This window comes from Lathamus discolor, chromosome 5 (assembly GCF_037157495.1).
Source record: "Lathamus discolor isolate bLatDis1 chromosome 5, bLatDis1.hap1, whole genome shotgun sequence".
NCBI lineage: Eukaryota > Metazoa > Chordata > Aves > Psittaciformes > Psittacidae > Lathamus > Lathamus discolor.
The window spans coordinates 58432427-58450726 of NC_088888.1; the positions used below are offsets into that span (position 1 = coordinate 58432427).

The 18300-nt window shown below is 39.6% G+C and overlaps 1 protein-coding gene across 1 annotated transcript in view; it reads right to left on the reverse strand.

The window, feature by feature from the left end:
• Positions 1-18300, reverse strand: part of SLC35F1 (solute carrier family 35 member F1) — a 246953-nt gene that overhangs the window by 26810 nt on the left and 201843 nt on the right. Inside the window, exons 4-6 of the mRNA XM_065681006.1 lie at positions 13142-13301; positions 8724-8880; positions 3920-3972 (exon numbers count right to left, since the gene is read on the reverse strand). Of these exons, the coding sequence (XP_065537078.1) occupies positions 3920-3972; positions 8724-8880; positions 13142-13301 (370 nt within the window). The remainder of the gene's footprint in view (positions 1-3919; positions 3973-8723; positions 8881-13141; positions 13302-18300) is intronic.

Sequence of the window (18300 nt, forward strand, 5' to 3'; positions counted from 1 at the left end):
CCTTTTGGTCCTAAAGTCAGCATTCTCAAAGTACAGTCTGCAAACCACCAGCTGGTCCACAGAGCTCCTGTTAGTCAGCCCGGTTTTAACACATATATTCAAGTGCTCTGCTGGGTTGCACTCTCAACGAACAGTATAATTTCATGGTACTGCCTTGGTGTTCACATCATTTGCCAGCCAACTACATGCACTTCATGGGCTGCTTTTCCAAAGGGCATTTCAGTTCCAGTGGAAAATTGATTAAACCATAGCTGTCCTATCAGAGGTGAATATAAAGTGTCATTCATTTACATCTTAAATTACATGTAACATCCACCAGCTGGACAGCATTTAGTGGTGACAACAGCAAACTAGAATGCAACATATGATTTTCAGATACTGCTTCTCAGAGAGCCAGTTTTCAGACTTAAAATATGTTTGAAGTCAAAGGCTTGGAGCCTCAGCTTCCTTGGGAACTGCAAGTGGAAGCTTTGTGAATGGCTACTACTGCTGCAGCTCCAGGTGCTGGGGCCTGTCTACACAGGCACTGAGTCACTGGCATCAAGTGACTCAGCGCTCAGACACTGAACAGAAGCAACCTGCTAAGTTAGGAGGTGCTTTTGTAATGACCTGCTGATCAGCTCGCCTGTCTTAAATGCTGAGAGGCTCACAATGTGTAACTGTCTCCTTTCAGATGTCCTGGCATTGTCCTGAACTGGCTTAATGTGCATAAAGGCAGCTATGAGTGCGATTCATTACACCTAACTCTGGACACATACTGAGGACTGGTGGTCAATGAAGCGATGGGGAAATTTTAGGGTGCAGACTGTCCAACCTCTTTTAGACACCAGCTTTAGCATAGTATGATTTGTATCATGCCTGTTTATTGCTGCTATGTAAAGGGAGACTATTAATTTAAGTAAGATGTCTACAGCCCCGGTATCTAAAGTTGGTGGAAGGAATCCCATCTTGTCTGTCAGTGTTCACCCTAGTGGGTAAGGTCACCGATTTTGCTTGGTTGGGTGTGAATGCCTCCCAGGTGTCTGTACTGGGCACTTAGGATCAGAGAAATGTGCAGTGATTCAGGCTGGAAGGAATCACAGAATCACAGAATCCCAAGGGTTGGAAGGGACCTAAAAAGATCATCTAGTCCAACCCCCCTGCAAGAGCAGGGTAACCTACAGTACATCACACAGCAACTTGTCCAGGCGGGCCTTGAATATCTCCAGTGTAGGAGACTCCTAGTTCAAGCCCTGCTCAAATCAGGCTCAGCTGTAACATCAGAACAAGTTTCTCAAGACTTTGCTCAGCCTGGTCTTGAAACCTCTGAGGATGAAGACTACACAACCTCTCTGAGCAAGCTGCTCTATTGCCTGCCTGTCCTCAGGGTAAAGATTTTCCTCTTATCCAGTCTTAATCTCTCATTTTGGCTTCCGCCTGTTGTCCCTCATCCTCCTGCCATGCCCCGCTGTGAAGACCTTGTCTGTCCTTTTGATAACTGCTTTGTAGGTAACTCCTCAAAGACTTCTCTTTTGCAGGCTGAACAAGCCCCAGATCCTCAGTATTTCCCCTCTTCTCTTAAAACCAGGCATCTCCACACAGATGGGCAGGATCTGCCTGCAGGGACTGCTCTAATGTAGCCCAAGTACCACCAAAACTAACATGCCTTGGGAACTTCCATTTAGTTCCTGAGCATGCTGGTTGAATGTTGGTTTAGCTTTCACATTTTTACTCCAAAAGCTATCATTACATTGGGATAAAACAGAATCAGTTATGATTTTTCACACTGTCTTCTTCAAATAGAGACCATCCAGAAATATTCAACCACCCTGTAAAAAGGGACACTTCCTTGAAGATTCAAACTGTCTTTTCTCTTAAATAAAACTGATGTTAGTTTATTTGCTCTTATTTCACCTATCACTCTACAAAACATGTCATGGTCTCATATGAAACCACTCAGAGCAGTATAATCATTCTCCTTTCAGTCAGGTTGGCTGCAAGTATTAATACTTAAACCTTCAAGGTTTCAAACAGAGCTACCCTGATTTATACTAAGTGTGAAGATTATTCTATACATCAGAGGAATTTCAAAAATTAAAACCAGGAGGGCCACAGCCTGTTTTAAACATGACAGACATAACAGATCGGCTTTAGATCATTATATTCAAAAACAATTTGCATTTTACATCAGTTGAAAGGTAACTCATCCATTCTTAATAGCACAATTATGGCAGATGGCAACAGGCCACCTTGAGTTATTTATTAGGTTGTCTGTTTATTAGGTAGTGACTTTACCATTCAGAAGGCTGATGATTTAACTCTACTGGACTGCAGGTTTGAGTCAGTCATAGTGGATAACTATTCAGGACAAGTCTGTGAACACCCTGACATATATCTGTCAGTCACTACTGACAACCTCATAGGTTGCCAAGGCAATGGAAAGCACACAAAGTGCAGCGGAAGCCAGGGAAGAACACACAACTACACATAACTGTCACCATTTCATCCATATTCAACTACATTACATACCCAGTTATTGCTCTAATGAAACAAGTACGTATCTATGATCTCTTGCCCAGATGATCTCCTTACAAAGCATAAGGACTCTTCAGAATTGGTGACTAACTTTCAATGACATTTTAATGGCATCACAGAACAAGTAAGACTTTAGTTTAATAGTACATTTCACTGATGCTGAGTAACAACAGAACTCTCATGGAAGTTTACATGAATAGCAGATTAATTCACTATGACCACTGCTACTTCCATCAGTACCAGATTAATTATGTCCCTGAGCTCCCTATCATGAAGTATAAACAAACACTGATGCAATTATGCTAATTATCTCAGATTAAAGAAGGCCAATACACTTATAGTACACAGTTGAGTGTGTTTCTCCATGGATACTTTAAATTGATTTGTCATTTAGTTTTATATCTCAATCATCAAATCTCCAAGACTTCTAGGTGCAGTGTTTTGCAAAAGATGCACTGTTTTTATTAAGGTTTATGACAATAAGAGGAAATGGTGAAATAAGTTTAAAGAAAAGAACAGTGTATTCCATAACATGTATCTCCTGTCCTCAGGGATTCCCCACATAACAAGTTGCCTTCTGAGGTGCCATTTTGATGTTTGTTCTGAAACTAGGTAACAAATTATTGTCAAAGTATTACCAAAGTTTGAATCCTCTGCTAAGTACATAAGCCCCATGAGTATTTTTTTATTTTTTTCCATTGTTATAAACAGTAAAAAAGTGATTATAAGGACTGTCCTAAATGCTGATTTGCTTTTAAAGCAAGTAATTTGTTGGACTAATTAGAAGGGAGTCTTAGATCATAAACTCAGCTTCCAAACTGAGATGGGAAAATTCAATCCACTGCATAGCAGAACACTCTAAGAGCTTCATTGTGCACAATGCTACCTAAACTTGTCTAAAAGACACATCTGCTATCTTCCACTGAAACTACTTGGAAAGCAATTAACCATTTGCATACAGAAATGCTCCCCTTGGAAATGAGTTTATGAGGCTATAATATGCAATGAAAGTACTTTTTTAGGTTTTTTGTTAGGTTCCATTTTCTTTCTTTGACATTCATTGAAAAAGGCTTGGCTCTTAATGACTACCTTGTTTATTCATCCCACGTGTTGCACTGAGTCTTAGAACTGGAACCCTATTAATGTTTTACTTCACAGCTCTCTGCATAATTATCTTACGGCATATATATGCTTAACCTAATGGTGCGAGGAAGGCATAGGATGGCAGTGGGATGACATATCATTTTAGAACAGTGAGGAAGCATGTGGTTCAACCTTTGGCAGTAACTGGTGGAAAAATGACAAACATTGGTTCCTGTGAAACTCTGTGCCTGCTTCCCCAAATGCTGGATGTCTCCATGCCTCCTTCAGCAACTATCTGCAGTGAGGTAAAGTGTTTTCTTACCTATTTGCCAATCCCAGGGAACTTTCAACAGCTCTTTGTGTTCCATGATTGCACTATAAGAGAAGAGAAGGCAAAATTTGATGGAAGAGAACAGAAGTTAAATTACTTCCACTCATTCAATTCAAATGCTGGACAAAACAACATAAATAACCTTATTACAAAAAAATCTCAGTAGGAATCAAATGCAATCAGACTTTGCTAATCCACTCTGGCATTATCCTGGCCTGTGTATTTGAAAGATCTTCAGGGTAGTAATCAGACGTGATAGAATAAAATTTCCACAGGTTTATTTCCAACTCTCTATACCTGCCCAAAGGGCCTATCCCCCCCATATGTTCAATCCTCATGTACTCTTCTGACTTAATATTCTGAAAGGTTTTGAACTTCAGTAATTAATACTGTATCTGTCTGAGTTATTCACCCTTCAGAGCGGCTCTGCTCTCTCACATAAATAGATACTACAGGCTGGCTTTGGTGAGAATACTGTTATTTGTTCCACACTGAGAGAGATCAAATAGTCACAGCAATGAAAGTCAGGAAACAAAGCAAAGGATAGGCCAAGCCACAAAAGTCCACTTTCAACATCTTGCAAGTCTTGCATTATACGTTCACATCAAAATCCCAGATCCAGAAAATTCTAAGGTGTTAACAAGTCAGCTCTTCCCAATACAGGCAAATAGACCCTTGGAGATTAGGTATCTCATGATCTAGGTCTTCACTCAGCTAACCACTTCCTCTGATCTGTGGTTTCCAGGTAACTCCCGCCGTGCAGAACTCCGCATGCTAGTCTGAACATCACTTTAAACAAGTATAAAACATGTAATTAGTCAGATTGAAAAACAAAGTACCTAGTACAAAAGATGGCATGTGGAAGACCAAGTCTAATGGTAAAACTGCAGGAAATCAGTGCTTTCCAGATTAATCCCGTCTACAGAGTTGCATACTGGAAATTTTAATTTGCTTGCTGCTGATGTGTGGTAAATCTAATACTGTGTACAGAATAATAAGATTATTTTGTCTGCAAAGTAACTAAATTATGTGTCTTTGATGCATAAAACATATGTCTCTTTTATCAGCAATTCCTGAAGAATATCATGAAAACATACTGCAATGTCTCTTGTTCTCACAAACAAATTTTGTTTTAACTTAAACGTAGGAACAATGCTTTCATACTATTGCCTATCTGATACAAAAGAGACATAAAATAATATGGTATAGTCTGTGATTCATTATGCTCCGTGAAACAAAGAAGAGTAAGAGCAATTCACTGAAGAATTAGAACCATGATGATCTTTGAAAGGTTGTGGTGATTGGAGTAGGTCCCTGATGACTGAAAAGAGACAAATGCAACATCCGGTTTCAAAAGGAGCAAAAACTATAGCCTGGCCAGCCTTACGCTAACCTTTGGGAAGATTCTGGAGCAAATCTCACCAGAACACTTTGCATGAAATGAAGAAGATATGACTGGAAACAGCTGACACAGACTTCTCAAAAGCAAACTGTACCTTACCAAGCTAACTGCCTTCTATGACTGGCTCAGTAAATAAAGGGGAGGGAATGACTGAGAGGATGAGATATCACCTCCCTTGACTTTAGCAAAGCTTCTTAAAGATTGATCTTAAAGATCGAAAGATCCTTAGAGATTGAAGAGGTATGGACTAGATGGGTGGATTACCCACAAGGTAGTCTGAAGAAAAAGGCCAAGAGAAACCTTGTGGGGTTCAATAAAAGCAAACATGAATGCCTGCACCTAGGAATAAACCTATCCAACAACAAAGGCTGGGAGCTGACTGTATAGAAAGCTGGTTTTTTAGAAATAAACCCTGGAGTCCTGGTGGACATCAACCTGAACATGAGTCAGTAACGTGTCCTTGGAGCAGAGAAGGCCTACAGCATCCTGGGCTGTGTTAGTAAGAGTCTGGCCAGAAACTGAAGGACATGATTTGTGAGACAGCAGCTGGAGTACTGTATCCAATTTTGGGCTGCCCGGAATAAGACAGACATTGACAAATTGGAGAGAATAAAGTGGAGTGCCATCACAATTGTCAGGCAGCTGGAGCACATGATGTAAGAGGAGATGCTGACACAGCGGTGCTTGTTAAATGTGAAGAAGAGAAGGCTAAGCCAAGGGAAAGGCAGGCAAAACAGTAAATCTGTTGTCTTTACTTTATGGGTAGTTACTGAAAAGATAGGATGGATGACAATGGACCCAAGCTGCAATTTGGGTAACTCTGATTGGTTATAAGGAAAAAAATATTGATCAAACACTTGAACAGGTTGCCCGGCAGGACTGGAACTTCAGTTCTTTGAGAAATTAAGATGTCATATGCACAAGTTCCTGAGAAACCTGATGTAACTTTGAAGTTAGCTTTGAGTTGATTTGAGTAGTAGCTTGAACCAGATTACCTTCAGGGATCCATTACAAAGTAGGTTATTCTAAGATTATGTGATTCCATCAGACAGCATCATTTCCATTTGCTAGGTAGTTGCTATATCCCCAAATCCAGTCATCTAATTTCTACTCTTTTTTTGATATACAGTTTTTCCCTGTTTTAATCACATTCAACCCACTAAACTTCTCTTTCCACCATGCTTGGGTAGTTAGCCAGCTCCTTCCTCCACTGTTTGCCCTGACACCTTAGCCCTTCATTTGCTGTCCAACAGACATTATCTGGGTTTATTTTACCTTACAGTCTAATATTGAGCACTCTTGGTGTCCAGGAAACAACAGGCTACTTAAAAGTCCTCATGCAGACACAACCCTGTACTAGAGTTGAAGCACAAACTATCATAAACCACCCACACTCATGAAGATATTTGTAAATACACATGGAATAAAAGGCAAATACCACAGCTTTTTGCAATTATATATTTTGAGATCAGTGCATGTCAATAAAAGGGACATTCACCTGTGGGTATTGTTTTGTGCTTCATACATGCAGAATAGTCCTACATACTTTTCAATGCTTTCCCTTCTTCAGAATTGTACTGTACCCTCTAAACATAAGACTTCAACCTCCAGTGGTACTAGCACACATCTTCCCCATCCTCAATCACTTTGTGGATGCTAACCAAACTTTGCTGTGTCTAGCATGCTGGGAAATGGCCCTGTTTCTGAGGCATTTCTTCCCTAGACTGCTTCAGTTTGTAGGGCCTAAAGGTTCTATGTTGCACCGAAATGGCAAATAGTGTTTTGGAGAAAGAGTCTGCTACTTTAACATGGGGAGCTGGCTTCTCTTTCAAACAACTGATATATTTAGTTAGATTAAACATCTGTGAACACATAACTATGTGACACCTGCTCTCCATTATAGGTAAAAGTAAAGAAGTGTTGAATGGCTACATGGAACCAAGTAGCAGAAACATTACTGGTCTCTGTCATTATGCAAGCTTCTGCCACCTTGTTAAAAAAGTACTCACATGAGCTAAGTGTGGTCAAGCCTTCACAAAGTGCCACAAAAGCACTAGCAGCAAAACGCTGCAGAAACTGGTGAAGAAAAAGCTGCTGGTGAGAACTTTTTGGCCAAAGGCTGACTAGAAAACCTTATGTCTTTCAACAGAGAAATGGTTTCTTATTGTTTCCTTTCAGTTGTGTACTCTGCATACACAGATGCCTTGTCCCAGAACCAGCTTCTTGTCCCCACCAAAACAACTCACAGACCCTGAATTGTGACTAATTGATTGGGTCTAGGGGGGAAAATAGCACTCTAATTAAATTTGGGAATACGAGACATGCATATAACATGTCCACACACAGAGCAAGACAAGGGCACTGCTTGGATGCCCTGAGAATCAGTTAGTACATAACTATCCTGAATACTGTAGGCAACAAAAGTTTTAAGCAAAGATACTAGGCATATTTACATGCTCTTGAGTTCTGTATTTTTTAAAAAAGGAACCGCTTGTGTGGCAGCCAGTTGATATAAATAATTTTAAGTCACAGTTTCAGATTCCCCATAAATGTAATAAGCTTTCTGGCTAAAGAAATAGAACTAATTAAGTGTGAATTGGTGGGCCACTGTTCTGATCAGTCTCTGTTCTTAGAAGCTAAGTAGCTCAGATATGCAGGAGAGCAACTTGGTTTTGACTAATAATCGAAAGTTATTCTGTGTGACAAGAACCAGTGACAGATCTGCATAAAATGTGGCAATCTTGCATGGTGACATTTACTACACTTTCATCAGTCACAGTATTACAGCACTGGAAACTACCTTTCAACTCTTAGGCTTGCAGATGAGTTGCTCATTAGTTACATGTCAGTATAGACAGGTCTCAGCAGTTCCTGGAGTCTCTGCGACAATCACCTGAGTACTAAGCAAGTGAAAAGGCCTGTTCCTTAAAGGCATTTTAATTATTTCTGCTATATGATAATGTAGTTACACAGAACAAGCTAATTAGTAAAATGCCTTCTGACTGGACGTATTTTCTACTTGTTTAGAAATCTAAATGACTTTTTAGAACTATGAAAGAGAGAGCAGTGCATTTTGTTATTCACAGATCAGACCAACCTGTGAAGTACCTATTTGTCTTCCATAAACAAGATGGTAGGATGTATCTTCTATTCCTCCTGCTCTGTGTGACTACTCAAGGACACCAGTCCTTGAATTAGAGTACTTATGTACAGATTTGTGTTATTATTCAAATCCATAAATCAGAAATATGAAAACTAAAGCAAATTTTGGAATTACAGGACACCTATTCTCCACAGGTTATGGCTACCTTCAAAGAGAGGGTTACAGTACCTCATCGGAGGCTAAAGCTGCACTTATTTGAATGACCTTGGGGTTCAAACCTGCTCACTTACAGCTGAATTCCACTGAAGAAGGAGCCAAAGAGTCCGATCATGCCCAGGAATTCCACTCGACTCAGATTTCGGACGATATACTCTTCGCAAACATTTGAGATGCCGTATAGTGTTGCTCCACCCAGTACTAAGAGATCTCCTATCAGTTTATTTTCACCTAGGAATAAACAGGGGGAAAAATCAGAATGCCTCAAAACAACTGTGTGCTGTCTAGAACCACTGCAAAATCTTTGCTGGAGATTTCAATCCTCAGTCATTAAGTAGCACATATCTGGGTTAATAAGCTGAATGCAAATGTCCTATCAATTCACCAGCTGTCATTCAATAGCTCAGCAAAATCTAGCAGAGGTGAAGGGAAAGCATCATCCTTGCTGTAGATAAGAGAATCTGAAAGAACCTGAAAACTCTGTAAAAAAAAGAAACAGAAACCAAGTTGCACTTTTCAGTGACTATCCTTTTTTATTTTACTACTATCATTTTCTGTTTGCAGGTAGAATGTGACTCACCTATATAGAGCAAAAAAACTTTTTTTCCTTAAAAATACCTCTTGATTTATCTAGTTCCTGCCTTTTTGTTATTACGGATTTGTAAAATACACACTGAAGTAAATAAAAATGGAAGCTTAACATTCCATTTGGTTCAAAATGACCTTTACAACATTTTTCCTAATGGTGTTCTTTTAAGCCTTCAGTTTTCATTCCAAGCTACAGTGCTGAAATTTCCAGTGAAAAGAAACTTATGAAAATAAGTACAGTTATAAGAGGACAGACCAAGGCTTCATTTACCCAGTATCCTGTCTCTAAAAATGGCTATATGTGCCAAAAAAGGTTAAGTTGTTTAGGGACAAATAGGAATGACGTAAAGTTTAAAATACCTCCACTAATGATGTTTTAGTCTTCATCATTTTAAAGCTCAGAGGAGATGTGGCTTCTATGTATTTATCAAACATTACTAGATTTCTCTTTCACATACTCATCCAGTCTCCCACTGAATTTTTGTTTCACATGTACCTCGACTGACAGCATGTTTATATTTGACAATTTATCTTTTTAAGATTTGGTAGTTATTTTCCTTTTAGCCTTCTTTTGCAGTCAGCCTCAGAAGATGCTCTTAATTTAAAATGAGCATCAGCACTTCACAAAACCTTTTCCTATCCCTGATGCATTTGATGTTCCAAAAGAGGCTCCAATCATCCCTCACTGAGCTCACTCATTTGGTATTTATTACAGCTACTCACTGACACTTTGGGGAAGTAATGCTGAAAAAGCTTTTGACCTTACAGCTTGGATGTGCTGAACTGCTGAGACAAAAATATCATCCTTTTGCATCTGTGAAACAAAGCTCAGAGGCTGAGCATTTTCGTAGAAATGGGATGGCCCCAAGCACCACACCGTGATGGCCCTCTCCAAAGTGCGCTCATGATCAGAGAGCGTGAGCCTCAACCTCCAGGGCTCTCCCAGAAGAGGAAGCCAAGATCTGGTCAGAGCATGGGTCTGCCTAGCCCAGAACCCTCCTCTGGCAGCACAGGGTGGCTGAAGAAAGCGTAAAGAAATAGGGAAACACAGGGGGATATTTATCGGCCAGTTCTCAGCAGATTAGGAATTTTCTAAGATGGAAGTTGCATTAAACCATTAAACTTCATAGAACTTGAGGCACTCTTCACTAATTTGTGTGAAGTCTGTATATTTTTAGTCTATCATTAGAAACTACTTCATGTGTTCAGCTTTTAAGCCTCGTACCTGAGAATTATATTGGTGATCCCATAATTTCCTGATTATGAGAAATATTTAAGAATCAGTCTTTATTGACCTTCTCCATACTAGTGAAGGCTTCATGTACCTTTATCTTATTCTCTTTGTTGCCTTTTCTGAAAGATAAAAGGTCACAGTCTGCCTATAGTCTCCTCACCCTGAAGCCATTTTAGGCCCTTGAATCACTTTTTCACCTTTCTCCCATAGAATAAGCTTCTATGGGCTTATTTTCTGGTCATTTCTTTTTGAGATGCAGTGACTAGAGCAATATATGGTACTCAGGAAGTTAGTGTATCAAAACTTTATATACTGGCATAAAAATGTTTTATATTATATTTTTGGTTTCTTTACTAAAAGTTCCTAGCATCCTACTTGTCAAATACCTTTTCTTTGCTCCTCAAGGGGCTGACTTTGGAACTCTCCCCCAAACCTGACATATCCTAGCAGACATATTTTCACGGATGCAAGATCTACATGCGTCTACGTTGCTAAGGACTGACTAGAGGCATTTTAAAGACTTCTAGGTTAATACAGTTGCACTTGACCAATTTAATGGTGTAGGTCATTCTTCTGAAGAAACACAAGGCACAGCTTTGGCAAAACACAAATTGCATTAATCATTATTAGCATTTTTAATGTTCTCTGGAAGCAGAATTCATACAGTCCAGAAAGGAGTTAATGTCTTGTGTACTATGGCGTAGCATAAATAATTTAAATGTGAACTATGTTCTGACACGATTGCTTTTCATACTCTCACTTAGCCACTTTGCCACATTTTTACCTTAAACCCCAACATTATGAGGTGTTTCTCTTTGCTTTTGCTTGTAATTATCATAAATATCAAAATATCAGTCTCAATGTGTCTCATCTTAGACAAAACATACGCTAATATACTTACTAACAGGACGGAAGGGACTGGTTTTCAGAGACCATGGTAAGCAAGAGCTACGAACTGCTTTGCAAAATCTGGACGGAACACTTAGACCTTTGTATTTTAGACCCCTGTGTATTACAGGAGCATAAGTACCAATGGTATTACTTGAGGAAAGTGTTATTTTAAGGTATACTGGACACATAAGGTCATAGAACACAAAGTAATTGCTTTTCTTATTGAGTAATGTGTAAAACATCAGTCAGGATACAATAAAAAGGGGTAAACTACCACGGATTTTTAATGTATAGTTTTACCCTTTCAGATAAATTATACCAGCTGATCTATTTTACTTTGCTAAGGACAACATTAATAACATTATTTTGTCACTTAATGAAAGCTGCAGTTTCTCCACATAGTGATAAGCATGGACACAGTTTTTCATGTGTAGGTCCAAATCAAAAGGCAATGATACATGTTAACAGATTTTTTTGACAATTTTACCTACCAGCTATACCTGTGCTTTAGCAATGAATATATGGCAAATAACACCTAATTATTGCAGTTTGATGGCAAAGTGTCAGTGTTCTTCAATCTGTTCCCTGTTTGCTGAGCTCCATTGCCGCACACACTCCTGCTAATCCAGAACTCCCCCCCCCCCTACCATGTTACTCTCTAGATTACTGAGCACAAGATGTTTTCTCTGGAACCCAGGGTTGAAATCCCAGTTCCTCTGAAATCAATCATTCCAAATGCAGCTTTGGCTGGCTGATTTCACAGTAGAGAGTATATTCTTTCTTTTTTAGCTGGGGCAGGATTGTTTCTGGAGGAGACCAATGAATTGAAAGTCTCCTTTCAGGATAAAGGACAGGGATAAAAGGGGGCAGGGAGATACGCGAGTACTGCCACAAACTCCCTTGTTTTATTTAGTAGCATCCTGGCAAATGCAGTTCTTACAGCACTTGCATTTGTATTCAGAAAGCTGAGTCAAGAATTTTAAATCCCAGTGTATTATGCGCAGCTCACAATTCAGTGCTTTTAATTAAGAATGAAAACTGTGCCTAATTGACAATCTTTGAAAAGAATTTCCAGCCTTCCCACATCATTTGGGTTGGCACTAGAGAAATCAATGTGACAGAGAAAGTTGATCGATGAAATCTAACTCTAGTCTGCATTAATAGCTACACACACATTATTCATATGATACTGCACATTAAAAAAAAGAATGTTTTACACACAAGAAGGTTCTCTTCAATGACAGAGGCAAATCCCAAACTTTTATTCTGAGACTGTGTGCAAAACCCAGTTGGTACAGTCAGCATGCAGGTTCAGTGTCTCTTAGCATCTACCTAGTGACCCTGCCTCTGTACAAAAATTAGAGCAAAGTTGAGGAGAATTTAGGGTACACAGTAGACAAAAGAGGTGCTTATGACTCGAAGATGTAGCCAATTTGGAAAGGAAGCAATTGAGATTTGCAGTCAAACAACTAAGCCAAAATAGAATGAAACTACAAGTATTCAGATTGTCCCCCCTGCCTGAACAGAGGGTGACCTGTGTTAAAGACACAGAGCCCATGAAGTCAAATTGCAGCAGCGCTGACTTCTAAGTGTTGACCCATTTTTGTTCTCTGTCCCTCCTGACAAAGAAGCAACTTTGAATAGCACTTTGGATCCATGAAGGCACAGACTTTCCTGCCAATTTCCCCCCCCCCCTTTTTTTTGTTCCAGTCTGTTATGTTCTGGTCAATGTTTTCTCTGAACAGGACTTGGTCATACAAGCCAACCATCCTTACTCACCTGCTCCTTGCTGTCTCCCAACGAGGACATCTGCTCCTGCCATGCAGCCCATGCCCAGAATGCAGACCACAATCCCAATGAAATGTACTGCCTTGTATCGTACCAGTAAGAAAAACCAGGAGAGCAGTATCACCACTGGGATGACAAAACAGTCTAGGAGCTGTCAAGAAAGAGAGGAAAAACACCAACAAATCAACCTGCTAACACTTTGCTCTAAAATACTAGGAAGGATTCCAGTAGAGAGGAGCAGGGTTATTTAGTTAGTAACAGCATTTTCTACCAGAGAGAAAGTGTATTCAAGTGATTGTATCATCCATCAGACAGGACAGAACTATTGTGTTCATGACTATTCCACAAATTCAGGAGACCTGTTGCTCTACAGTAATACCCAAAAGCACTGCTTTACTCTTGGATTCAGAGGCATATTTCAAATCCATGGGAAGGAAACCTGGGCCAAAAGGCAGTCACACCACTCCATCTGGTCCTCACCCCTGGTGATTAACAGACAAAAGACCGAGGGCAGTTTTCCTGCAGTTTAGACATATGCTTTAATTCAGTAATTTCACACCCAAATTGCAGGAATGTTCATAATGTGCAAGTTGACCAGATTTATTAAATGTGGCTGAATAAATCAAGAAGGTTCTGCATGTAGAATATTTATGGAAAATCTGCCCCCTGTGGGGACTGTTAACTCCTTGAAAATATAGCCCCATATGCCTCTGAAGGAAAAAACAAAACAAAATAAAACAAAACAAAACAACACCTTGCCTGCAGTGCAAGAAGCAAAATCTTCTTGCCAATAGACTCTGGGTAAGATATTTCTCAAAGAAGTGTTATAAAACAGTCTATAATTGTGGTTTGTGGTTTTATAAAGAGGCGCTCAGCAATAAACCCAGAGAACCCATGATAAAAAAGAAAAGCACCAAATGTTTGTGAAAGGTCCTTCAGACTTCAAAATTAAAAGGTGTTTCAGAAACTACCCGTATGTTACCAGGAAACAAAAATGCTGGGTAAGAAACATCCAAAGAAACTTGACTTTAACCTCACTTTCTAAAAAGGCTAGAGATAATTAGAAGTTGTGATTTTGTGGACTAACAATAGGATTTAATGAGTTGTGCAGGGTACACTGCTGTTCAATGCCAACTGTACAGAAGGAAACAGAGCTATAGGATTGAATCTATATCCTAATGAAAATGTCTGGAATAGCCAAAGGAGAAGACTGTTCATAGTTCTGGAACTACTTGCTACCTTGATTTTAGATTATGCAGTTTGGTTTCTCTTCCCTTGGGCCTATTACCTGTGACTTGCTCTCTCAATGCGATTCACCACTAAGCACACTAAGTATTATGAAATAATGAACACATCCCTTTTAACTTCTTTGTCTGTTCACACATTATCTGAAGAGAACAAGATTTTTGGATGGTTTCAAGAATTCCAGAATTCCAGTGCTTAGAAAATTATTCTTTACATGTCAGATACCTATGTAACAAATACTAAATTTGGGTGATCTGCAAAAATATAGAAGCCAATTTTTGGTCAGAGGAAAAATTGCCTGAAACTGAAAAAACAAGAGTGTGCAGTGGAAACCCACCCATTTAAAAGATTCTCCAGACAGCGAGTGGCAAAAGCCTTCAGAAGAGAACTTGTTCTGCAGCGGGACCATGCTGCTCTTGGGAGGTTCAAGCAGCTCCAAAGAGCTGCAGAGCAGATGAAGGAAATTACAAATGGGAAAGATCCATGCTAAAAGCAAGTTCTGTTTTTAAGATGAGAGCTAATAACATAAAAGGCATAGACAGGCCTCTTTACAGTGAAATCTTCCTCCAGCAGTCCTCAAAATGCCATCCTTCACAGACCAAAAGTGAAAAGGGAGAAGGTCTGAAAGAACTGCCACAAGATCCTTCATCTGCACGGGACATCTGTTCTGCCCCTGAAAACCTGTAATGTGTACGGCGTATAACACATCTAACAGTAAGTAGTCTTTGCAAAACCATGCATACACAAGACACAAGAACAAATTCGGAAGTCACACTGCTGGCAGCAGCTGTCTCCTGGGGCAGGGAGGGATGGTGGCAGGACTACTGGGCATACTCATTAAATCCAGGCATATGGTGCAGGCAAGGTGGCACATGGCCTTCTCCTGGCACTGCAAGGAGGGACAGGGCCAATCTAGCCAGAACAGATGGTCACTGCTGCAAGGATAACATCCTCTGCACATTTCTCATTTGCTGTGGATTTCAGCACTTTACTAGTGCAGCCCTAGCATGCACAAGCAATAGGTGGGCACGTCTGAGGGAAGCTCATTCTTCATTGTAACCCATGGGATGTGGACAAAACTTAACACCTCCCCTCTCGATTCACAGCTCATGTCATAATGCTGGATGTGTGCTCTTCATGAGCTGCACTGGAAGACAGAGCACCCACCCTCTGTGCTGAAGACGGAGGGAAGGTGGTACCAAACAGCAGGGAGGCAGTTACTACTTACACTGCTCATAGCTATTCCTAAAGGTGTGAATACCTCCATCCCATTCCCTTGCAGTGCAGCACTGAACAGGAGAGCTTAAAGAACAGTTTTCCCACCTTATCACTGTTTTCCACTACTTAAAGAGTGGTTATGAGAAGATGAAGGCTCTTTCATCACTAGGAGCCCTCATGGAGAAGACAAGGAGAAATGGGTACACTGAGGAAAGTTTAATCTTGATGAAAGAAACAAATTTTTTTACACTGGGAACAATCAATCATTGGAACAAACTCCATAGGGATGTGGCAGAGTCCCCATCACCAGAATTTCTGCATCACCAAGATGTGATTTGACAGGGCACTAAATAATCTCATCTTTCCAAACAAAGGTTGGACCAGATGATCTTTGGAAGTCACTTCCAAGCTAGGCCATTCTATGAGTCTAACTTCACCAGCAGTTGGCATCAAAACAAGGTGGAGAAGTACATGGGCAGAGACTTGCATCATCTTGGAGAAGGCAACCAAAATCTATCACCAGTAGGAGCCGCTTGGCTCAGTGCACATGGTTTCCCTTCCTCTCCGTCTTCCTGAAGTCACTAGCAACCAGCAGATTATATCAACTCAATTAACTTTGCACTGAAGAAGAGAAGAAGCACCCTTACCCTTGATTCAGAGCTGAAAATGAGCAAAGCAGGATGAGCCAGAGGTACTGCACAGTCTGCCACTGCCTTCCTCAGGTGAGTACCTAAGATTTGAGCACTCTCTTTCCCATACATGCATTACATACCACCTCAAAGACGACTCTGCACAGAACAGAGCAGAAAGCCTTACCAACAGTTAAGCACAGAGGTGTTCTCAGAAACCACTCATAAGTCAGACAGTAAGCATCTGCATGCATCTTTCCAGTTCTTTTCTACGCAAAGGTAAGTGAACCTTAACTATCACTGGACTATTTGATTTTGCAAAATCAGGAGCTCTGGTCACTCATGAAAACAGTGCTTAAGAACATATTTAAAAGTATGAAGACGTCACCTTTCAGCCATTAACTGCTGTCTCTCAAGAAACACAAACTGACACAGTGAACACTTCTAACATCTAACATCTGGAACCCCTTACTCATCTTTACACACAGGACATGACTCTGTATGTTCTTTGTGGGACAGGAGTTCTGTCAAGGGATGCTTTACTTACTCCAGACAAAGCCCATAAAAAGACAATTTTATTGTGAATATGAGATATATTAGGGTGCTAGTGTGATTTCAATAGGCAGTTTTAGAAATTGTTTGTACCTGCAGCATGTGTCCTTCAAGATGCAGATTCTCCTAACAGTTTTTCAGTGGAAGATTTTTAAAATTCCTCTCATTCCATAAATATTTAAACATACCTGTGCTTTCAAGTACACGAAGATGTGTCTTTTAACTGCTAACATGAAGGGATGCACAAACAGAATCTGTCACAAACAAGCAACACTGACAGCAGCTAGAAAACGCCCTTTTGGGGCTGGTAGTCCAAGGTCTAATCCACAAATTGCTATTTGGAATACTGTAACATCAATAGATATAAACATTAAATGTAGGTAATATTCACTGACATCATACAGTTCTTGAATTGTGCTTATTTTAGACCTATAATTACACAATGGGATATAAGGAAATAAATTAGGTTGCTAGAATATAAGCAATAAGATAACCTAGTATATCTTGCTTATCCATTTTTCAGTTATTGCTTTACATTTAATTTCTTTAGGACTAAATTCCTCCTGCTTTTCTTTTTTTCCTCAGATAAATCTGCCTAGTAGAAAGAAAAATGCACATATATTCTACAGACAAAAGATGTGAGATTGTGATTTGCAGTCGGGCTTTTTTTTTCCTTTAATTTCTTTTGTTTGTTATTAGATATTTCAGCTATTTATAAAAAACCCATTATACCTAATTGTCATTTTTCTCACTATAAAGCTTTTACAATAACAAAGGTAAATTATGCTTAGCTTGAATTTCATTGATAGGACGTAAAGGTAAGTTGTTTACCAGTATTTCCCTAAGAATCACCTTTGATATTTTCCTTCTGACCTTGACAACCCTGTCATTATGTTAAATTAATGAGTTACAGTGTTTGTCTGTGGTTTTCTGCAGTTACAGCTCTAAACTGTGCTCCTTTATAAGGCAGGATACAAAAATATATAATCTATTCATGTACCACAGAAACTCCTTTCTGTTATAAAAATGCTGTGCTATTGTAGGAATTGAAGATTATTATTTGACTCTAAAAGATATCACGCTGCATCTAAGTCTGTTGATGATACACAATGTAGAAATGTATTTCCTCCAATGACTTGTTTGTTAAATTACATTGATTTTATTATATTTGTGAATCATAGACAAATACTCTCTTTCTACCAGTGAATATCCAGTCTCTGATCTCACAAATTCAGTATGTGTTTGCACATCTGTAGCAAGAATGTTCTGTTAGTCACTGGGAAGGAGAGCTGGCAAGCTTTAAAAGGAAGGTCTGTAACACTGAAGTTGAACTGCTGATCTGCAGTAATACCAAAAAAAAAAAAAAAAAAAGCTGGGCAGCAAACTCCCTATGGGAGCAGCTGAGCTGAATTTCCCTTTTTAAGGATTCATTGGATTTTTTTTTCCTCCCAGTTATAAGCCCCTTTTTTCACATTAGGGGTTTCTCATTAGTGCTGCCCTCCAGCA